Raw genomic sequence first — 24,610 nt, 5'->3', positions numbered from 1 at the left:
TGGATTCATTCCCTCTCACAACGCACTCTGTATTTAGGCACATTTAGGCTTTTAAACTTATTCACATATTCCACATCACTACACTTTATGGCTTCGTCACCTTCCAGGTGTTGGTCAACACAACTCGATTCGGAGTTCTAGTGGACAATCCAGGTCGGGATGTGTCAGTGAAAGTTGAGGATTAGGACATTATCGAAACATATCCCCTACCACTACCACCACAATAGACTTGCATTAGGATTTTATTATTGTACTTTATTAATTTATGTGTACATTTTGAATAAATTATATATTGGATAATTTGATCACTATTTTTCATATGTAATTTTATTTTGAATATTTCAATTTAAATTAAAGTAATTAAAAAAATAAAATCATACAATTAAATAAAATTAAAAAAAGTAAAAATTCGAAAAATCTTGCACTACCAAATATTTCGTTGCGTAAACAATTAATGTAATTAAATTAATATAAGAGAAATAATAAAACAAAAAGTCAAAAACCTTGCGCGACAAAATATTTCGCCGCGCAAAATATTAAATTAATTTGTTTTAATTAAAAAAAAAATTTTAAAACAAAAATTTAAAATTTAAAATATTTTGTCGTGAAAAGCTTTACGCGACGTTCTCTTCATCGCGCAAAGTATCTTTGCGCTACAAACTACTTCGTCTCGCAAAGCTACTTTGCGTGATGAAGATTAATTTTTGTTGCACAAACCCTATTGTCACGAGCTTTGCAAGACGAACAATGCGGGACCAAAAATTCGTCGCGCAAGGTTTTGTGCGACGAAATTGTACTTTGCGCAATAAACTTATTTCGTCGCGCAAAGTATTTTTTGTAGTAGTGGTAGAACATTGTTGGTTAGCTAACTTGACTAAATTTATATATGCTTTCATGATATTTTATTTTATTTTTTAATTAATTATTAAATTTAGCCTAAAGTGCATGCACATATAAGTGAAAACAAAGCAATCATGCACTTACTAACTAGCTTTATTTGCCCACACCCACTTGATTTTCCCTCTGTTCTTTTCCTTCTTTCCCCAGCAAACTAGTAGCTACGACACCATAATCTCACTCTAAATTCATTCTCTCTCCATCTCAAGAAAATAAGACATGCTAACTACTAAGGTTGTACAAACGATCAAAAGATTAACCCTCTCTCACCTAACCCCTCCTCTCCCACCACTAATATAAACCCTCTCCTGTCCTCCAAACTCATATCCAACATTTGTGTTCAAAATATAAAACACATCCCACAACACACTTAAATATGATGAAGCAACAGTATCAGCCTCTCTTCTCACTCACAGTCCTAGTCATCTTCCTCTCCCATTGCACCAAAACCCTAGGCCAAGGCCCTGCTGCTGCCCCGGCAACCACCAGCCCGGCGGCTGTTCCCGCACCACCAGCCGATGCCCCAGCACCACCAGGCCCAACCAACGTCACCAAAATCCTAGAAAAGGCAGGAGGCTTCAACATCTTAATCCGCCTTCTAAAAAGCACCCAAATCGATAGCCAGCTCTATAGCCAGCTCAACAACTCCAACAGTGAGCTGACACTTTTAGCCCCGCCCGACAGCGCCTTCTCAAACCTCAAAACTGGCTCCCTCAACTCTCTCACTGATTCACAAAAAGTCCAGCTCTTGCAATACCATCTCATCCCAGATTTTCTCACGACCCAAAACTTCCAAACTCTGAGCAATCCGGTGAATACCCAAGCCGGAGACGGATTCGAGTACCCGCTAAATATCACCACATCAGGCAATGCTGTGAACATTTCAACTGGCCTTGTCAACACTTCAATCTCAGGCACTGTCTACTCTGATGGTCAGTTGGCTATTTACCAAGTTAACAGTGTGCTCCAACCCTACGGTATTTTTGCTCCCAAGACTCCGCCACCGTCACCGGCACCCTCTCCTGCGGAAGAGAAGCGCAAGAAGAAGTCTTCATCTCATGAACCTGTTGCTGAAGTGAAGTCTGGTGCTGTGCCTACACTAAATATCCCCAAGATTAATGGCATTGTCTCTATTGGAGTTGCATTAGCTGCTGCAGCTATAAGCTTTTTGTGACGAAACTGTTTTGTGCCCACTGCCGTTGAATAATTCTTATACAAGCGATATTGCAGGTGGGGATTCGAATTCGGATTGAATATGAAGGATAATGATAAACACGTAAGGTGAGGGGTTTGGAATAATGTTGTGTCTGGTAGACTTATTACCATTTTTATGCATGCCAGTTTGTGATCATATATGAGAGCAATGTCTTGTAACTAATGGATTTTATGGGGTTCTTGTTCGTAATTTGCTTGTTTTTTTTTACTGTATTTGTTGATAATTTTGTTTTGTTCTATTGTTATGCTAGCTTCATTGTAAATTCAACAAGAAAATTTGTGTTTTCATCATTCATTTTTCCCCTTAATTTGGACTACATTTTTTAATTTAATTATTTTAGGATAAAATTTATCATGTATGCTAGCTTCAGCTTCTGCCAAAGCAAGTAATTAAGTTAATTTGTAAGCCATGACGCATTGGCATTGACTTTTGCCGGATTTGGCAAATACTATTGACGAACTGGTAAGAGCAGCTTTTCTAGCTAGTATCATGAGCTGGAGGTAGCACTTCTTGCTTACGAGTTAAGTTTGTCAACTACTAGTTCTTCCTAAAACGATCCAGTTCTTTAATCGTGTCTAATGACTTCAAATTATTTCTTACTCTAACCTATTGCCTATAAGGACGTATAAAACAAAAAATCCATTTGTACCAAACTTTCATCTCAGGATTCTCATCCTTCAAGTTCCATGGGAAAAACAATTATCTAAGTATAAGACTTGCGTTCCTCCCATGTGAGAATGCATATATTCTACTATTTGCAAACAACACCTGTTCACCGTCTAAATTTATAATCAGAACCATTTAATTCTTTTAAGGAGAAATTAGGTTCTCGTCATTCCTTTTGCTATTGATTAAAACATTATTCATTTTCAATTTTGATCAAGGTCCTTGATATTAATAACATCCTTAATTATTTCAATAATAAAATATTTTTATTTCTAAATATAGTCATTTAATGTTAAAAATGTTACAATTAGTATATTTATATTTATGGCTAAATTTTTTATCATATATTTTTATTTTTAGTTTGTACCCATTTTTAATTTGCAAACTTTTTTTAATTTGTACCAAATTTCTTTTCAGTTTTTATTTGTACCATATATTAATTTCTTTTTGTGCCCATATTTTATAAAGTTTTGTTTGTATTTGTACCCATATTTTTTTTATTATATGTACCCATTTTTAATTTTGCTAAATGTACCCATGCTAATTATATGTACCATTCATGTAATTTTTTTCAAATGTTTAATCTTAAAATGTACTCATTCTTAAATATACCAATTTGTTATATGTAAAATGTACCATTTTTTATATAAAATCTATTCAATTTTTTTTTTCTAATCCTTTTTTAAACTTATATGGATACATTCTTTTTTCTTTGACATGAGAATATATCCATGTTAAGTTTAATCGAAGAAATTTACTAATTTTATTAAGCCTAATATCTTTTTTTTTTTTTGTGATTTTGAAGAATGTACTCATGTTTTGATACAATAATTTTTTGATTAATTTTGATGAATGTACCCATGTTTATATACACAAACACACACACACAATAGTATATTTATATTTTATTAGTTTTAATCCCACAAATTATGGATTTTATTTAAAATCTCATTAATATAAACAACTATAAATTTCAAATTTTAATTTAAAAAATATAGTAACGTACATAAAAATAAATTATCACATTAATTTCAGGGACTTGTATAAAAAATTGAAAACCAACAAGGTTTCAGTCAAAGAATATTCAAAACCAAGGACCGAATTCAAAGTCTCCCTTCTTTTAATTTTTAGTTGAAGATTATCACTAAACATATCATTTCGAATCAGATATTATTTATGCATCCAAATGTATGGAACATATCGACGTTGCGACTTGGTAGTAACATATTCATGATAAATCGCTTATTTATTTGATATATTTAGATGACTAAATGATTGTAGATTTGAATGATTTTTTTATATAAATAATCTTCAAATTAAAATTAAAATATAAAATAGTTTCAATTATAAAACTTAAACGATAAAATACGTTATTCGCATATAGTGAAATATGTACATTCACTCCATAGTGGAATGGAAGTATTATTTATTCTTGAAAAGTTCTTAGCTAGAGACCCACATAGATACACTAAACATTGCGAGTTTTAGGCTGGGACTTGAATTGCTAATGTCTTGTCTCTTCATATCTGATGACGTTGTCTTAGGTCAAGGTTAGTTTCGGCGAATCGTCATCTAGTTTGTTCGTTTGAGGTGAAGCTGTTTTGTCATGGTCCTTCATCCTTAATTAGAACGGTTCTTCATGGCAACAAATGGTGTCCTTGGTATTAGGACTATGTTTGTTGTTTTGTCCTTGTAGTAAGTCTAGAAAACTCGAGTTGTCTGTATGTTTAGTCTCACTGTAGGTGAGTCTGAGTTATTAAGTGTGCACTAGCATTGTTCTAAAAATTCTCGTTCAAGCCCTGCTTAGGAGCTAGGCGGTTGGTCACCGCCTCGATTAGTACTTAGTTTGAAAATTAAGAAATGACACCTAGACCTGCTGAGGCGCCCGCCTAGCCGGCCCAAACCTGTGTAGGTCGCAACTCACTTAAACAGAAAATACATAACTTTCATTTTGCATTTTAGTTTTTCAATGAATTATAAGAGACTTGTTGCATACTTAAATGAACATACATTATATCCTTGTTCCCCATGTTTTCATTATGTTCCAGTACTTCATAATATACGTCATTCTATTTTGTAATTTATGATGAAGTTCTATATATTTTAAGTATAAGAAGACACTTATTTATACAAAATATAATAGATTTACTTAAGTCTGCCTATCAGCCTAGGCGCTAGGCCTCAACTTGCTGCACAACTAGTGCCTAACGACTTTTAGAACTTTGTGCACTAGTAAGAAATATATGGTGTTTATATTGATTTATAGCTAATCTGTATTGATGACCCTTATCAGATTGGTGGCTAATCGAAATTTTTATCTATGGTTGATTGTGATCCTTTCTAAATCATTTAAGCGTTTATGTTAAGATTAGTCATTGGAGATTGTTTAACCATATTTAACATCAGCTAAAATCTTATAATCTTTTCATTTAAGTATTTTTATTCTGCTCATTTTAAAGAAAATATTTTTTTTAAGTGTGCCTCATCATCATTTGGTAACTAAATAACGATATAATTATAATGATTCGTTTCTTTAATTTTGTCTGAACTAATTGTATACTTCTATGGTAAATGGCATGATCATCATGCTTTCCCTCATCATCATGCATGTACACTTTAACAATACTTCAAGTATTCAGTTGGTTAGAAAACATTATCTGTCTTGCTGATCAAGAAACTAAAAGAATAGAAACTATCAATGATTTCCCTCGTTAACATCAGGGATAACTTGGAAATTCCGCAAGCCATAAAGATTGACGTTAATCTCACATCGATTTGACATGCACGAGGCAGACATTGAAAATGTACTATTCTGATCTATTCTGATGAATCATATAGTTTAACTACACCAATAATTAATTAAATGAAGTGTGTACAGTGTTGTTCATGAAATTTTAAAAAGAAAAGGCCAAATATATTTTTTTTCATGTGGTGGTACATCAATTTTAATATGATTCTTGACGTGAAAAAGTTGTTAACTAAATTTCCATGGTAAGCTCCATTAACAATTGAAGTCCAAACCTAAATTTGTTAGTCTTCCGTTAAATAAACAAGATAAAGTCATCATTTTAAAATCAAATTAAGAAACCTATAACTACTATGGGTTCTTGTGTCGATTATATGTCGTTTGATTGCTTGTTCGCTGCCTACAGAGGGTGAATTAGGGGTCGACAAATTGTTCGCTGCCTAAAGAGGATGAATTAGGGTTCGACAAATAATGACACTGGGCAGTGGCCGAAGCCATTATTCCAGCTAGAGAGGATGACGTAGTGAATCTTCCTTCATGTTTAGAGCTTCCCGTGAAGAAGCAGAGGCAAAGTAATTCATTGCAATGTCGTACATCTAGTGCATATTCTGTCAAATTGGTAGTTAATTGATGATATGGAATAGGTGTGCCCCCCATTTTTGTTGGCTAAGATGACAATTATGCGTCAGATGGACAAAAAGAAATTATTTTTATTTTATTTGACAAAGAAAATTAAAAAACACTTAATTGATTAACAAAAAAAAAAAATTCAAATTTTACATTCTTAGAAACGTAATATAGTAGAATGGTTTTTCTTTGTATTCACCGAAAGCTAGGGTTACAAGATATATAGGAAACAGATACATTCCTAATCCTAAACTAATGCCTACAATCAAGGAAATCAAACCATAACAGGTAAGCAAATAACTAATTTACAGATTTACAATATTTACTATAATTAATCTGAGTGTATGTTAATAACACCTAACTTGCTGAGCAATGTTTCAAACTGTGTAGAACTCAACGGTTTGGTGAAGATGTCTGCTGGTTGGTCAGTTGTTCGTATGTATGCCGTATGAATCAGTCTTCCTTGAATCTTCTCTCGTACCAAATGCAATCAATCTCTATATGCTTTGTCCTTTCATGAAATACCGGGTTCGAAGCAATGCATATGGCTGCTTGGTTGTCACAAAACAACGTGACTGGTTGTGAATGAATCACCTTTAAATCTCTTAAAATGTTCTTTAACCATGTGATCTCACAACATGTGGCTGCCATGGAACGATACTCAGCTTCTGCACTGGAACGAGAGACAGTGGTTTGCTTCTTTGTTTTCCAGGATATTGGTGCTTGACCAAGTTGAATACAGTAACCTGTTACTGATCTTCTTGTGTCTATGCATCTAGCCCAATCTGAGTCACAAAATGCCCTTAACTGCAAAGATCCCTTGGATGGCAAAAATATGCCTTGTCCCGGTGCACTCTTAATGTATTTGAGAACTTTGTGTGCCGCCTCAAGGTGTGGTTGTCGAGGCTTTTCCATAAACTGACTTAACATGTGCACATCATAGGCTAAGTTCGGCCTTGTTATGGTCAGGTAGATCAGCCTACCCACAAGTCTCCTATATGATGAAGCATCAACCAGAATTTCTCCTTCTGCCTGTGTAAGAGAAACATTTTGCTCCATAGGGAATCGTGAAGGTTTGGCACCCAAAAATCCCGCATCATCTAATATATCCAATGCATATTTTCGTTGGCACAAGGTGATGCCATTTTTGGACTGTGCAACCTCTATCCCTAAGAAATATTTAAGTTGGCCTAAGTCTTTCAATTTGAATTGTTGCGAGAGAAACTGCTTCGTTGCTTCAATTTCTTGCAGATTATTTCCTGCTAGAATCACATCATCAACGTATACCAACAAAGCAATGAAGTTACCTTGCTGACTTTGGACAAACAAGGAATAATCAGACCATGATTAATGAAATCCTGCAGCCTTGAGAGCGGTGGAAAGTTTGATGAACCATTGTCTTGAGGCTTGCTTTAAACCATATAAGGATTTGTGTAGCTTGCATACACGAGTCTCCCCCTTTCGTCCGAAGCCAGGAGGTAATTGCATGTACACTTCCTCGTCAAGATCACCATGCAAGAAGGCGTTGTTGACATCGAGTTGGTGCAAATGCCACTGACGCACAACAGCAACACTAAGGAGCACACGAACAGTGGTTAACTTGGCAACCGGAGCAAAGGTTTCACGATAGTCAACCCCTTCTATTTGGTTATAGCCCTTGGCAACCAACCGGGCTTTGTAACGCTCGATGGTCCCATCAGGTTTAAGCTTGACTTGTACACCCATTTGTAGCCAATCGGCTTTTTGTGAAGGGGAAGTGGAACGAGAGACCAAGTATTGTTGGCCTGAAGAGCAGCAATTTCATGTTGCATGGCAGCACACCATTGTGGATGGTGGACAACCTGCAAAAAAATGGTAGGTTCTCGGAGGGTGGTGACGTTAGTGACAAAATGTTTATGCATGGGAGAAAGGCGATGGTAAGATAGGTAATGAGACAGGGGGTAAGAAGTACCTGAGGACTGAACCAGATTCGAGGAAGAAACAGGTTGGGACGTGATAGAGGTCTCGACGTGGAAATCCTGCAAGAAAGATGAGGGTTTGGTAGGGCATGTGCCACGACGGGGTGGCGGTGGTGTAGCATGAGACTGAGCAGGAGGGGAAGACGAAGGTGATGGTAATGGTGATGGTGATGGAGAAGGTAAGGAAGGTGAAGGGGTCTCAACGGCTAAAGGAGGTGGAATGGTGACAAGGGCAGAGCCTACATCAGGATAGGGTTCTATAGGAGGTGAATGAAAGAGAGTAGGGGACAGATCAAACGATGGCAAATAGGATTCTATGGGAAGTGGAGTAGGACTGGTAGTGGGAGCAGCAGAAGTATGAGATAAGTGATAGGGAAAGTGGTCTTCGAAAAAAGATGACATCCCGTGACATAAAAATCTTTTTAAGTGTGAGATCTAACAAGCGGTAACCTTTTTTACCACAAGGGTACCCAAGGAAAAGACATCGTCGTGCACGAGGATCAAATTTATAAGGTTTTTGTGCAAGGGTTGATGCAAAACATAAGCATCCAAAATCACGTAAATGCATGTAACTTGGTGCCTTGTGAAACAATTTGTGATATGGTGTTTGCCCTTGAAGAAGAGGTGTGGGTGTACGATTGATAAGATAGGCCAAAGTGAGAATGGCATCCCCCAAAAAATGCTTAGGAAGATTGGCTTGGAAAAGAAGGGCTCGAGCAACATTTAACAGGTGTCTATGTTTGCGTTCAGCAACACCATTTTGTTGTGGTGTGTTGACACAACTGGTTTGGTGAAGGATCCATTTGAGTTTGTAAAATGTGGCAAGTTTGAACTCGGGACCATTATCACTTCGAATCACCTTAACTGTTGTGTTGAATTGATTCTCAATCATGTGAATAAATTGAACAAGAAGGTCTTGTGTGTCAGATTTGTGTTTCATCAAATAAACCCAAGTGCACCTTGTGTAATCATCAACAATGGTGAGAAAATATTTTGCACCTGAGAGGGAAGGAACTTGATAACCATCCCAAATGTCAATATGTATTAATTCAAAACATGAACGAGTAGATATAGAACTCAAGGGAAAAGACAATCTGGTTTGTTTAGCCAATGGGCAAATTAAACATTTATTTGAATCACATGATTTATTGTGCACAAAGGGAAGTAACGAGGACACTTTAGGTGATGGGTGCCCAAGGCGTTGGTGCCAAAAAGGAGAGCTCATGGTGGTTATGGTGTTGCAGGATCTCTTCTTTGGTGGTTCGAGATAGTAGAGTCCCTCCCGTTCAATTCCCGTCCCAATCATTTTCCCCAAACGTAGGTCTTGTATGACACAAAATTATTTGAGAAAAATGGTGATGTAGAGGGAATCATAGGCTAACTTGCTAATAGATATTAAATTTAACCTAAACAATGGTACACATAAAACATTGTCAAGGATAAGGTTGGGAGAGAAGACCACTTTGCCGACATGGATTACAGTAGCAAAGGAACCATTTGGTAATTCAACACTATGATTTTCAACACGTTTTGAGGACGTGAGAAACTCAAGACTGCATACGATGTGGTCCGTGGCGCCACTGTCCAAAATCCAAATGATTTGCTTTCCATTACGCACGAAAGAAAATGCTTTACCTGAAAGTTCTTCATGTTTCGAAGAATTACACACTTGATTAGCAAATGAGGATTTGCTCTTGTTCAAAAGCTGAAGAATCTGCTTGCAGTCCTCCGGAGAAAAAAGGAAGTTGGGCATTGTGTCCTTCTTGTCACATGCCGTGACTTAGTTGCCATTGGAAGGCCGACTTTGGTCAGTTTCAGCCGCTGCTTTTCGTTTACGGCAAAAGTTGAAAGTGTGTCCCTTCCAACCACAAAATGTGCACCTGAGATAAGCACGACAATTCTTGGTGCTATGGTTGGTCTTGTTACATTTGGCGCATCGCTGACTACTATCTTCTGTCTCGGGTTCTCGACCAGCACCTTTCACTGTAAACACGGCAGCTTCAGGTTGCATGGTGCTGCTCTTTCCATTTGACACTTCGACTTGTTTTTCATGATGAAAAACAAGCGTATAAGATTTGTTAACAGTTGGCAATGGATCCAGCAAGAGGGTGTTGCTACGAACCGTAGCATATGAGTCACTTAAACCCATAAGGAACTTCATTGTTTTCTAAGTCTCAACATTTGATGTTATCTCATTCATCGCTTCACAATGGCATGTCGGGATTGAACATAAGGCATCACATTCATCCTAAAGGCTTTTGAGTTTGGTGAAATAAGAACTCACCGTCATGTTGCTTTGCACACAATTATGAATTTCGTTTTCTATGTCAAACAGTTGAACGATGTTCACATGAGAAAACCTTTCTTGCAGGTCAAGCCACATCAGCCGTGCGTCCTTGTAGTGTATGACACTTCTTGAGATTTCTTTTGACATGGAACCAAGCAGCCATGTTTTCACCAGATTATTGCACCGGTTCCATTGCTGTAATTCTTCAACCTGTGCATCAGTTGGCTTCGTGATTGTTCCATCAACCAGCCCTAACTTGTTTTTGACCATCAAGGCCATGGTCATGGATTGCGCCCATGTGCCATAGTTGTCTTCCACGAGTGGTTGCGGCACAAGAATGGTGCCAGGCTGATCCGAGTGATGAAGGTAAAGTGGATGATTAGGGTTTTCCCACTTCTGATGCAAAGTCATGCCTAAAGAGGTTGACTTTTCTGGTTTGTCAACCATGGCTATGGTTGCTAGGGTTTAAATTTCTGTCGTGGTTTTCCCAGATCGATCACTCTGGTACCATCTTAGAAACGTAATATAGTAGAATGGTTTTTCTTTGTATTCACCGAAAGCTAGGGTTACAAGATATATAGGAAACAGATACATTCCTGATCCTAAACTAATGCCTACAATCAAGGAAATCAAACCATAACAGGTAAGCAAATAACTAATTTACAGATTTACAATATTTACTATAATTAATCTGAGATATCTTCTTTAACATACATGCCCATGAATTCTCGAACTTGAAGCTTCAATTTTTACCAATGGTTACTGCCTCGATACTATCTTCGTATCTAGCAATGGCGGTCGGGGCGGCCTTCATGCTCGTGCTCACCAACTGCGCCTTCGCTGACTCTCCAATTTTTTTATTTTTTTTTTAAGAAAGAAGTAGATTCATTGATAAGAGTCGTTACATAGTTTGCTACAAGGCCATTTAAGGCATCACACTCTCTTCAGTAAGTAAATCTGAAATTAAGGTTGGGGGTTGATCATCCCAATCACAGGCGTTGCTCACCGATAGACCCCAGCGAGCGATTATGTGTGATGCGTTGTTTGCTTGGCGGCGGGTGTGGGTTAAAATAGCTCCAGTGATTGTTGACAGCAGCTCCTTGATGTCCTCCATCACTTGTCCAATTTCAGATAAGTCAATGGAGGGATTTCTGGAAGCTTGAAAAATATGAAACGAGTTGCTCTCACATTGAAAGTTTTGGAAACTCCTATCTCCTGCCCAAACCAAGCTCTCCCTTACGGCTACAGCCTCTGCCAGCAGAGGGGAAAAACAGTCCTGAAAACTGCCACACCTTACAGCAAAGAAGTTCCCTGTGTCGTCCCTAAGAACAGCTTCAAAACCAGCCACACCTTTTTTACCCCATTCCAAGCACCGTTGACGTTTAATTTAAAGCGTCCTGGAGGTGGGGTAATCCATCTTGGAACAGACGCCGTTCGGGGCCCAATATCATTGCCCTACGTGTGATTTTTATGAACAAATTCCTGCCATCGTTGCATTGCTCTGGCAGCACAAACATCCGGAGTGTCGCACCGTTCTCCCACAGCTTAGCATTTCTAGCTTCCCATAAAGCTACACAGATCATTAGGAACACACCAAAACAATCGTCTGGGAGGTTCTCGGCTATTTCAGAAACCCATTCAAGGAAAGAAATAGACCGAGCATCACTCGAAAATTATTCCCAAATTTGATGCCGACCAAGCGCACTTAGCATAACTGCAGTGTCGCATTAAATGCATAACCGTTTCTCCATAGGTATGGCATACAACACAGGACCCTCCCTTTAGAAGCTTTCTTCTTCTCCGCCTCATCATTCCACCGCTCCGCTGGACCAGAACCTTAATGCAAAATTGGAACCTCAAGTTCGTATTTTTTCTCGGTTGTTAATAAGGGGTCGTCTTCATACTAAAGATAGTTAACGGATTCAATCTCCTACCTTTGACCCCTCTTGTGCTTTCTGTCGTATAGAGTTAGAGTTATTAATCATCTTTCTTTCATTTTTTTTTTATCTTTTTTCTCTTTCTCTTTTGCTTCTTCTGTCTGGCTGCATCTTCATGATTGTCCGGGGCCTTCTGTGTCTAATGATTTTTTGGATTGACTGACTAGTTTTCATAATTGGGATCCCTCTTTTGAAATTGATCGAAAGTTCCTTTGCAAAGTTCCTATTGTTTGCTGGCATATATAGGAATCTGGACACCATCTTTTGTTAAGGAACGATAACCCGCACCCCATTAGAGTTATTAGAGTTTCTTCCAAATTTTAGTCAGACTTAAATCTTGATCATATTTCTTTAAGTAATCCTGCTGAAGAAACTAACTCTTCTACATAGTTATAACTTTTGCTTCTAGTTGGGTTTGGTGCTTTCTTTTTGCATAACTCAGCATGAATATTTTCAGTTTACTGATTTTTCATATGGATCTTGAATGACATGATATATCTGAAAGAGAAGAAAGAAAGGGCATTCAACAACATTTATATACATGTACAACGGGCAATGGGAATCAAAGAACAATGCCTTTGGAGTACAAGAAAGTATATATATTCAAGAAATAAAATATTTGACGTCCAATGAATCATATTTAGGAAATACAACTTTATTAAGGATAAGCAAGTAAACTATACCTCTACTAAGTAATACTAAAGTTATAAAATTGATTTGGTCCCAACTTTATGACTTTATAGAAATTTTACTGTATTTTTTTTTCAATCACCAACCACAAGGGACTAGTACATATATGCTTGTTAACGCATGATCATTTTCGATCCTAAAATAGTACAAACCTAAAAAAGGCTCAATAAAGGCCCAAAGGAAGAAAGGAAGACCAAGGACAAATAAAGAAAGAAAGACCAAGGCCCATGGAATAAGAAAGGGCCACCTCAAGCGCTACGGACGACTGCTCAACGATCTGATTTTCCTACCAATAAAGAAGCTGGTGGCAAGTTGGCATACTGACAACTTTATAATACAAAGGCCAAAGAGTAGGCCTACTTAGACATCAACCCCAGATTGCATGTTGGCCATTGGCGAGAGCAGAAGCCTATGAAGGGACATAGAAGTTGTCAAAAGCACTCAGACGTGGGTTTCCTCAAACTCCAGGTTCGAGCAAGACACTTGGTACACATAACGTTGGCCTACAAAAACATGCATTTAGACTTGGACGAAGGTCACTTCATCACCACGTGTCAACTAAGGGATAGAAAACTAGCTAGCAAGTCATGTTTACGCACTTGGTTCATTAAATGCGAGAGCGGTAGAGTACTAAAGCCCAAAAAATTTTGGGGCTCACTAAGGGCCTATATAAGGGGAATGAGTACCTTTTATAAGGGTTAGACATAAGAGTGAAAATGGAGGTTAGACTATACCGAGCACTTCTTGTAATCTTTATTTAATATATACAAGCATCTCAATGGATGTAGCCCAATTTTAGGGATGAATGTTGGGTTGTGGACTATTTTAGCACATGTGTGCGGAAGCGTGTCAAGGTGAATTAAGCATATATAATCCAATTTACATGCATGGTTAGCGAAACTTTGGATTCCGTTTAATCTTATTAAATTAATCCACATGATCTAGGTTAATCGATGTGCTCGTGTTCTTGTAAAATAATTTTAAGAACACATGCATACTTAAATTAAATTTAGAATTCCAACTTTTAGATTTCATATAAATATGAATTCCTTGTTGAGGTTCCCAAGTGTTAGCCCTCTATTAGTATACACACGAATAAATCTCTGGTTGGTGAAACTGGAAGACAACGAACGGTTGGGTCCTTCTCCTCCAATATGTGCAGCGGCAAGGGTAAGATTGTGTGGTGCTTTATTTTTCAATTTCTCCAAACTGGAAAACCTAATTCCTTTCTCTCTAAATTTTGATTTCACAATATGTAAAACCACACACAAGGTCTAAAGACCCTTTAGGCTTATATATAGAACAATTCCATAAGCCGGTAGGATTACAACTTAATCATGCATCTTTTACCACACATATGCTGCAAGCCCTAGGGAACCCCTTCTTGCCCTTGTCACACCTTTCCTTTGCCACTGGGCTTCGGTCTTATTCGCTTCTTATTTTATTTATTTAAGTTACCGGTCTTTTCTTCTGGACTGAACTTCCTTATTTTACTTTGGTACATTAACCAATAATAAATAGAAGGGGCAATGAATAATTTGATTAATCAAACTAGTCTAATTTACATAGTCAGAAACCATTCTAATTCAACCTTATAGGATTATCCATAAACCGAATAGTAACATCTAGCAATGGCTTTCGATTACCAGATTAGTCAAAATATTTTTGAATTTATACAATACATATTTAGAACCTTAGTTATGGTTACAATACAATTCTGTCCTCTGTCTACTATATTCTGACAGAGCATGGAACATTCGTCAAGGGTGATGCTATCCACACACCAATATTTAATTCACACACACCTCTCTCAATTTACGACTATCCAATTGAATGAATTGAAGAAGATCAAGGGACATAAATTGACAATGGCGTGTCGGAGGTAAAAATTGGTGTGGATAGCACCACCCTTTGTCAAACTCTAAGCATGAATGTGATCAAATGATCCTGAAACTCACAGTATAGGATTGCTATACTGTTTGAGAGCTTTTAGGCGAGACCAAAGATCACATTTATCAACTCGAGATAATAGCGGCTCAGGTCTAAGAACTAGTTGCATCCATAAATCAGAAGTGTGGTACAATTGACAAGTAGGTAATCTTTCATTCGTATACTTCTATAGTTGGTCAATTTTCAATGAGTTCGATCTCCTAGCACCCTTATGTCTATTCCATGTCACTACATGCTTACTCTGAGACATACGACTGAATACGACATAAACCGGCCTTTGCGGATGTTCGATAGTCCTTTCGATCATCCTATGACTAGGAATATAGTTTAGGACTTAAGATCCGTAGGATACGTAATACATTTATTAGGATTGAAACATTTTTGCAATTCCGTCTGTACTACTTAAGTTATTCCTTAGACTCATCCCAATAACTAACGAACCTTTCCTAATGAAAAGCGAAGCTTGTGTAAACCACCATCAGGAAAAAAACTAAAAATTAATGCTAGAAGCTTTAACAGGAAGAGACAAAAACTTGCACAACAAACTCAAGTTAAGTTGCTACAACTTATTTTGATTTAAAATGATCGAGCTAAAAGAAAAACGAAAACTTATAAGAAAAGTTCTACAACACAATGGCGTAGCCACCCACAAGGTTAAGGTGGGCTGTAGCCGAGGGAGGTTTTCTGTAAGGGTAATGTTATCCATGCACTCATTTTTTACTTCTTACACACTTCTCTAAATGGTCGGTTGTTCAGATCGAATGAAATGAAAATGATCACTGACAAAATATTAATAAGGCTATATTGGAAGTAAAAATGGATTTGTGAATAGATCTATTCTTTTGTAAACTCATGCTTATAGCCTACTCAATTTCAATACATATTATTATTTAATGTATATTTAGTAGAGGAGAGGTATAGTAAATAATAGTTTTATGCTAAAAATTATAAATTAGTTCTATCTCTAGTTCCCCTTTATTATATTCTTTAAATAAGACCATTTACCCTATGTGGTTTAGCCTCTATGCTTCTTACTCAAGAAAAGATTAATAAGTTCTTTAAATACACAATTAAATCCCTATCTCTGCAATTCCTAACTTTCCGTTGCACTTTTTCAATGAATGTCACATTTGGTACGTTCTTAATCTCTTTATTTACTTATTCTTGATTTAATTAGTAGGTTAATTATTTATATGGTCCTTGAATTTATCGGTTAGGGTTATGATTTTGAGAATAGTTTATATTATATTGTTGTTCTTTTATATTGATTATTATATATTTTATATAAGCAAAAAAAATAAACATATGATTTTATGGTACTATTTTCAACTAGTCCACCCAAAAAAAAAATTCTGGCTCCGCCCTTACAACAGTTGCGCTTGGGAGATATGTGTTGCTCCTTGTTTTGACAGATATCGTTACTTATTGTGATCACTTAGATCTGCAAATCCTGGCCATATGCCGCCATCACCTCAACCATTGTTCCACTGATCGGGCACAACTGCACCATCCCGCATAGATTAAGGTGACCTATCCGGCTCAACTATCAAAATTCTTGGACTCAACTCATACCTTGCTAGAGTTGTCTAGATCTAACAATTTAATTGGGATTCAAGACAAATGGCGTTCCACAACGATAAAAGCTTGTTAAGATCAAGAGAATGCTAGGGGTCACACAAGGATGCATGTTGATGATATAGATTCGGCCGAAATCCCTGGCACATGTGGTGAGGGAGAGACGTCCTCCTTGAGTGAGAAATAGCATCTTTTGGTCTTTTTGTACATTAATTTTCTAGACACCCACGGTATTTGATAGTTTTGTAGGTGATATTTAAGATCAATTTAGTTTTTTATTTAATGGCACATGATTGGTAATATAACAGTTTATTTAAACAAAAAAAAAAATTTGTATTTTACAAAACTAATAAAAAGAGCCCAGGATATTCTTATTTTGTCAGGGATAAAAGACTGGATTAGAGTGATGTATTATAAACAAATAGGAAGAAGATATTTTTGTTATAAACCACAAGCTTGTTTGTTGAATATAACAATTGCCAAACATTCACGTTAACCTAACAATAAACATTACTAATTACTTGGGAATGCAAATTACCTCAAATCTAGTAAATAAAGTAGAACCAACTCCATTGTCATTGAACTTTTTCTGAATCAGGTCCACACCAACGTACATTAGATTCCCTTGTTTGAAATTGACGGTGGCAAATGTTGACACTGAGAAAAGGCAGCGACATGGGTCACAACTCACAAGCAAATATGACACATGCTAGGCTTCAGCGTTTATCAAATGAAAAGAAAGACAAAATAAAATCTACAACATGCATGCAGGGAGGGTCCCTATTCCCTCCTCCCTCTTTCAAACCCATGAATTCTCTTTTTGTTAGGTCTCTCCCAACCTGCACTAGCGCTCTCTCTCTCTCTATCTCTCTCTCTCTCTCTCTCTCTCTCTCTCTCTCTCTCTCTCTCTCTCTCTCTCTCCACGGGTTGACTCACTTTATAGAGTGCAACTCAGACTCGTTAGCCTCCTAATAATCTACTTTCCATTAGTATTCATTTCGTCTAAAACTCTAGTTATAGGTACAACAAAGTCTCTCTTAGAATTATAATTACCTTGTAATTGATGTCATTGATGCCGACTACTGGTAGTAGTACTAGTGTATTGGCTCAAGTCACTCATGGAAGCTAACTTTGCTAGCTCTTGTTGAAAGAAAGGCACTCCGCCACCAAATATTGCATCACCTCCTCCCACTCCAAGAAAGTCTCTAGTTAAACTACTTTGCTCACTTGTTCCTTGTTTTGTCATGGCTGCTGCTCCAGCTGGCATCATCAAGTGTTTGTTGCTCAAGAACAGTGACCCATCTTCAATTGTGGCTCCTTGAGTTGACGAGGAAGACGTAGAATTCACCATATCATTGAAGTTCAAGGTGGTGTCGTTGAATGTTGTAGCTGGGTTGTTGTTGTTGCTGGTTGTAGATCCCATTCGAGCTGCTTTTTGCAGAAGTGCTGTGGCTGACATGGGTTGGTGGTGGTGGTGGTGGTTCTGTTTGTTATTGTTGTTAGTATAGAAAGAGGTGTTAGTAGTAGTACTTATTGTTTCAGAGAAACTCCCTTTGGATTCTTCGTCCTCCTTAAGCACTCCCCGCAGTAATGATGGCGATGACATAGAGAGACTGTTGGCATTTGCAAATGATGATTCTTCCACGAACTTGTTATTGTTGATGAGCCATTGCATCTGAGATGATGAAGATGATCCAAACATGTCCATTGATGCCGTTTGCAGCATTTCAGGTATAAAAGCATTGGAACTGAGATGATTGTTGGCTGCTAGATGGTCAGAGCCAGCAAATTCCGGTTGAAACATTGGTATAAAATGTGGGATTCTCTGTGGTTTATGGGTATTATTGGCAATAGACCCATTCATGAAGCTTGGATTGATATTATTGGTAGTTGGAGCTGAGCAGAATCTTGCACTTTGCTCAGCCGCCAAAGCATCACAGAAGGCTCTGTGTGTTATGAAGCTATCCTTCCTGTTTAACAAAATTTGGTCAACATGCTGAAGAGTCTAACAGTGCATTATATGCATGTATAAAGCACAGTTGAGTAGTAAGAGAAACTTAGTAAACAAATTATATTATGCTCGAGTGTATGGCAATGTAATGAAGTAATGAATAGTTGAATATGCTCTTGGGTATGAATGGCTGAATATGCTTAAAAAATTAAATGAACAAGGATCTGGCAGTCGAGGATCCCGTGTGTGGTAGACACCCGGTGCAAACTAAAAAATCCCACAAATTGGATGAGTTCAGCAGTACTTGAAACATACATGATAAAGTCGTACACTTGAGTAATCATACAGGCATTAAATTCAAATAGAACCCCAAAAGTTTCTACGTGAGAGCATTAAATGTATATTCTCTCCCCAAATTAATCATATAAAAGGAGGGAATTTGTAAGGAGAGGAAGTGAGAGATTAAATTGGAAATAAACAGTAGTACCTGGAAAAGAGTGTGCCACAGTCACATCTATACTCTCTAGTCCCACAAACCTTGCTATGTGCCTTCCAATCCGATTGAACTGCGTATTTCTTTGAGCACTTCTCACACTTCCACTTCTTCTCGCCGTGCTTTCGGCTGAAGTGCTTTTTTATTCCGGTGAGGTCTCCGAGCGCTCGCGATGGCTCGTGGTGCACGCAGGTCTTTTCTGGGCACACGTACACCTTCTTCCGAATCACTTCTGTTTTTGATCTTTGTTTGAGCTTCCATGGAAGGTTGTGGCCACGTCGGTGAAGCTGCAAGTTCTGGTCTCTCTGGAAACCCTTGTTGCAAATTTCGCAAACGAATCGGTTTGTGGCCATTAGGGATTTTGGGGACATAGCTATCACTTCTGCATCTGGATCTGCAATTGAGTAGAAGTCCCATCAAACATAATATGAAGAAAGAGAATAATTAACAAAAAAGGAATATTGATTAATATACTATTCGAAGCTAAAGAAGTGTATGAAGTTGCAAGGTAGAGATGAAAACACACTTGCCTGGTGTTCCAGGTAAACTTCTCTTCCTTTTGAGTTGATTATTTGTATTAGGGTTAGGGTTAGGACTGGAATCGGGCTCTTGAGAAAACCCTGTGATGATGGAGGGAACTAAACGCGCATCTTCGGACATCATCTGGAAGTTGAGCTTATTAGTAGTAATGGGTTGTGTTATAAACTTGCTAGATCAGCAAAAGTAACAACAGAAGAAGCAATACCCGCTAAAACAAATTAAGAAAGTAAAAAAAAAACAGAAAGCTTTACTACTCTGGAAGACAATACAAGAAATCTCAGTTTTTGTGTATTGAATCCTTGAGAACAAATTAAGAACTGCAGAATCAAGCTTTTTTGTTTTCTGGGAAAAGTCCTTGCTTGCACTTGGAAGGAAAAATACCAAACTGAAAATGAAGGCAAAAGAGAATATTTCCTCTCTCTCTCTCTCTCTCTATCCTTATCAAATACGGCTGCTCTCTCAAAGTCGGTCAGCCATAGACTCAGCTGGACCGCTAGAACCCATTCTCTCCTTATTTTTTATCAATATATATCTACGGTATATAATAATGGAAACAATAATTTACAAGAGAAGTGGACAAGTTTCTAAAGATGAAATCAAGTTTTTATTTGAAAAGGTTAAACCCTAAAGAAAAGTGAGTTGCCTTTACAGCCAGCAATTCACAAGGTAAAAATCATTACGCTATAATTGCATGGGGACCATGAAGAGAGAGAGAGAGGGTGGTGCCGCCCGTGAGAGCTGAGTGGTCGCAGAGAGAGTAGGGGACCCATGAAAGACTGTCAAGAGTGTCAGTTACAGTGAGAAGGGGAAGACAAGAAGTGACTGGTACCGCTTGACATGTCGACCAAAACCCACGAGACGCTACCTTCACCCTTCACACACGTACTACCTACACTTTTCTCTAGAAATTCGCTCCTCTCTCTCTCTCTTTCCCTCTCTCTGTGATTCTCTCTCCTCTTTGGTGGCTTTAGCTATATGTTCACAAAAAAAATCTAGTGAAGATCATTTTCTTAAGAATTTTATAATCTTATCTATTTATTGTACATTGTGCGATCAGAAATTATTTAAAATTTAAAATTTAAAATTCAAATATAAATAGTACCTAATGAAAATTGATCGCAAAATATACGATAAACAGACACAATTGCTACATCTCTAGAAAAAGGAACCGATCATTTTTCATATGTTCACATTTACCAACTGGAACTGACAATCTTTCCCCATTTTGACTCAAGCTTACTTGCGGTTGCGGTAATAGTGGTGTTCTTACATTTACTGTATTTATCGATAGCTGGTTTTGTTCGACAAAAAAAAGATAGCTTGTTTTGTTAAGCAATTTTAGAAATGATGAAAATCTTGTATAGCATTAAAGCTCAGATGATATTTTTTCTTCTTTTGGTGTCGAAAAGAAACTTACAGAGACCCCTTGGGATCAAGGTATTAATCAAAGTTGTAAGGGTGTTTATAAAAGTGTAGATATATTCGCTTTTGTTTTGTTTTGTATTTTTTAAAAAATTTTTCATAAACATCCCGCATATTGTTAAATACACTCCTCATAAAAAATTTCTTTCAGAGTATTTACTTAAGATTTTAAATGAGTTTATAAAACATTACTAATTTGTTCAAAGAATGAAAAAATAATTGCAAATTAAATTCACATCTACCCATTTGTCTAATGAAGTGAAAATTAAAGAAAGTTAAGGTTCTACCATAAATCAATTAACATATACGGAGTAGTCCTACTACTTGTAAGCTCTTACAAGATTTGGTTCATCACCGATATGAAACTTTGTCCATCGCATTCGAACAAAAGATGATTGCGGGATGTATAATTGAAATCTTTAAAAGGTAACATATTTTGGTCCCACTATTCAGAGGTTCAAATCCTTTCGTCCCAAAACATACCTAACTTTTATGATAGTATAAGAAAGATGGAAAAGGATGGAGGAGCGAAGCCTCATCAAAGTTTTGATAGTCTTGCTTATTAGGACAGATGATACATCATCCATTTCTGTTAATGATAAATAGTTTGGAAAAACTAAATGTAGTTAGTTTTGTTATTAGTTGTGGTTAGTTAGGATTGTACAAGTTTAGTTAAGGAAGCTAAGGGTATAAATGTAAAGAGCCAAAAGGCTATATAAATGAACATCCATGTAATTGTTTATTCAGTCAATGAAATACAATCTTACAGAAGAAGATTTGTTTCTCTTTATGGTATCTCGCCTTTTTTGCTTCACAGCATCGTATCCATCTTCCGCATCGATCGATCTTCTCTTGATCGATTCTTGGTGTTTCAACTCTGATTCTTCACTCTTTCTTCTCTGATTTCTCTTCTGTTCGTCGATTGATTCTTGTTCGAGATCATGGCTTCTCCGTCAGATTCGTCCCCAATTGGATCTTCTCCGACTCCAAACCCTAATTTCTCTTCTAATCCTCCTTATCTGAATTCGTACACTTCTCTGACGATTCACAACATTGGTAGTATGGTGCCGATTAAACTGAAAAGCTCCAACTATCTTCCATGGCAAGCGTTGTTTGCTCCTATTTTCCGGCGTTATAAACTTCTCGGTATGATTGAAGGCACTGAGATCTGTCCACCGCCTCTCTTGGCTGATCGCTCACTGAATCCAGCTTTTGAAGAATGGTATGAAAAAGATCAAAATCTGCTGATCTGGTTGAATTCCACACTTTCTGAAGAGATTATTCCGTTCACGGTTGGCGTTTCGTCCTCTCGCGAGCTTTGGGTGAAGCTTGAACAGCGTTTTGGTGGTGTTTCGGAGGCTAATATTCATCAATTGCGCTCACGCCTTCAATCGGTACAGAAAGGCTCAAATTCTATCTCGGGATATCTCCAGCAAATCAAGGAAATTGCAGATTCATTACATGCTGCAGGTGCTTCCGTCTCTGATCGTGATCTAATTGCTGCTACTTTACATGGTTTGCCTGATGAGTTTGAGTCCTTCATTGATTCTATAATGCTTCGTTTGTCTTCGACGTCTCTGGATGAACTTCACGGTCTCTTACGTACCAAGGAGCTTTCTATGGCTCGACGGAAGACAGTCGCTTCAGCATCTGTGGTTGAACCATTTCAGGCTTTTTCTGTGCAGTCTCAGCCTCCTCTGCTTCCTACTCCCTCGACATTTGCTGCTCAGTCTTTACCACTTCACTCTGCCTCTCGGTACAACTCCAATCGTGGCAAGCCTCCCAGGAGTCAATTCATTTCCAATCGAGGAAATCGCAATTCTCGTGGTAATTTCAATCCTAATCGTGGTAATCAGATTTATTAAGGCTCGCGCAATCATCCCGGTTCTTCTACCTTCAAAGTCCAACGTCAAATTTGTGGATCTACCAGTCATGAGGCCCTTGACTGCTTTGATCGCATGAACCCCGAGATCTGTGGTCGTATTCCTCCAGCTAAACTTGCTGCCATGTGTGTACATCATTCTGCTAAACCATCTCAGCCTTGGTTAATTGATTCTGGAGCTACATCTCACATCACCAATGATATTGCTAACATCTCTTCTCCTACTCCCTACACTGGAGAGGACAAAGTGTATATTGGAAATGGTAAAGGTTTATCCATTCATAATGTTGGTTCCTCTTCTCTGTATACTCCTCATCATTCTTTTAAGCTGCAGAATGTTCTTCATGTTCATTCCATGGCACATAATCTTTTATCTGCTTATCAATTTCTTAAGGATAATGATTGTGAATTAACTCTTGACCCTTATGGATCCACTGTCAAGGATCGTACTTCGGGGAGGATGCTTTTGCGGGGACCGGTTAGAGATGGTTTCTATCCCCTGCAAAGTTCCAGTACCTCTTCTCCTTCATTACACTCTGCCTTTCTCAGTGTTAAAGCTCCTGTCAAAGTGTGGCATCAACGCCTCGGTCATCCATCTTCTTCAATATTTCGCAGGGTCATCTCTACTAATAAGCTTGCAGTGCATGGTAAATCTTCGATTGACTTCTTCTGTTCAGACTGTGCTCTAGCTAAGAACCACAAGCTTCCTTTTGGAGTGGCTTCTTCAACTTCAACTCGCAGCCTTCAACTGTTGCACTGTGATTTGTGGGGACCTGCTTCTGTTAAATCTAGTAGTGGTTTCCAGTACTACTTACTTCTGGTTGATGATTTTAGTAAATATAGCTGGTTTTTCCCTTTGAAAGCAAAGTCTGATGTATTTTCTACATTTGTTATCTTCAAAAACTATGTAGAAAATTTACTTGGAAATAAAATACAAACTTTGCGTTCAGATTCAGGGGGTGAGTTCACTGGTAACTCTTTTGCTTCCTTTCTTCGCACACATGGTATTCTTCATCAATTTAGTTGTCCGCATACTCCTGAACAAAATGGATGTGCCGAGAGGAAGCACCGCCATCTTGTTGAAACAGCTCGTACTTTACTTGTTGCTTCTCATGTACCTCATGTGTTTTGGGTAGAAGCCTTCTCGACTGCCATATACCTCATCAATCGCCTGCCCATCTCTGGTCTTACAATCTCTCCTTGGGAAATTTTATTTACTCAGCCGCCGGATTATTCCAAACTCAGAGTATTTGGCTGTCAATGCTTCCCATGGCTCAAACCTTATGTGCATAGTAACTGGATGCTAAGAGCAAGAGCTGTATATTTTTAGGCTACAGTCTTCAACACAAAGGCTATCGCTGTTTTGATCCTATTGACAACCGAGTATACATCTCTAGACATGTCATTTTTCATGAAGACGCATATCCTTTTCAATCTCTGCCTCTTCATTACTCTCGGTCAGCCACTGCTTCTCCAGTTTCTTCTTCTTCCATGGACCTTTACTTTAGCAAGTTTACTCAACCTGCTAATCCAGGGGCTGCTACTTCATCTTCCTCTAGCCCGAGGTCTCTTTCTTCACCGGGTGATTCTCCTCCTGCCTCTATGCCTGCCAGTCCTGCTGTATCACCAACTGCAAATCCTGATGTCTCACCACCTGCATCTCTGCCTGCAAGTTCTGATGTATCACCACCTGTGCCACGCCCTCTTCCCATTTCTGTTAATGTTCATCCTATGATTACTAGATCTAAGGCAGGAATTTCCAAACCTAAGGCT

At 37.9% G+C, this 24,610-nt stretch overlaps 2 protein-coding genes across 4 annotated transcripts; one reads left to right on the top strand and one right to left on the bottom strand.

Moving 5' to 3' along the window:
* The first annotated feature begins 1,085 nt into the window (after positions 1–1,085).
* LOC103447868 (fasciclin-like arabinogalactan protein 12) lies at positions 1,086–2,403 on the top strand. The gene has a single exon (XM_008387073.4). The coding sequence runs from the start codon at positions 1,274–1,276 to the stop codon at positions 2,069–2,071; it is 798 nt and encodes a 265-aa protein (XP_008385295.2). The 5' UTR covers positions 1,086–1,273; the 3' UTR covers positions 2,072–2,403.
* A 14,568-nt stretch (positions 2,404–16,971) lies between these two features.
* On the bottom strand, positions 16,972–20,428 carry LOC103422854 (zinc finger protein BALDIBIS). Of its 3 annotated transcripts, none has more exons than XR_011573517.1 (5): positions 19,803–20,029; positions 19,524–19,656; positions 18,988–19,387; positions 17,474–18,519; positions 16,972–17,415 (listed from the first exon to the last, which is right to left on the bottom strand). XR_011573517.1 is itself a non-coding variant. In XM_070808794.1 (5 exons), the coding sequence occupies exons 1-4, from the start codon at positions 20,301–20,303 to the stop codon at positions 17,616–17,618; spliced, it is 1,527 nt and encodes a 508-aa protein (XP_070664895.1). In that variant the 5' UTR covers positions 20,304–20,428; the 3' UTR covers positions 16,972–17,206; positions 17,603–17,615. The 3 variants fall into 3 exon arrangements, 2 of the variants coding, with proteins under 2 accessions (XP_070664895.1, XP_017184323.2); XM_070808794.1 differs by lacking the exon at positions 19,803–20,029 and adding an exon at positions 20,214–20,428 and having other exon boundaries at positions 16,972–17,206; positions 17,603–18,519; XM_017328834.3 differs by having other exon boundaries at positions 16,972–17,206; positions 17,603–18,519; positions 19,803–20,040.
* Positions 20,429–24,610: the final 4,182 nt, after the last annotated feature.

The sequence above is a fragment of the Malus domestica genome, chromosome 11, assembly GCF_042453785.1.
Source record: "Malus domestica chromosome 11, GDT2T_hap1".
NCBI classification, from domain to species: Eukaryota; Viridiplantae; Streptophyta; class Magnoliopsida; order Rosales; family Rosaceae; genus Malus; species Malus domestica.
The sequence above is the reverse complement of the archived record's forward strand: the minus strand, read 5'-3'. Positions and strand labels throughout refer to the sequence as shown.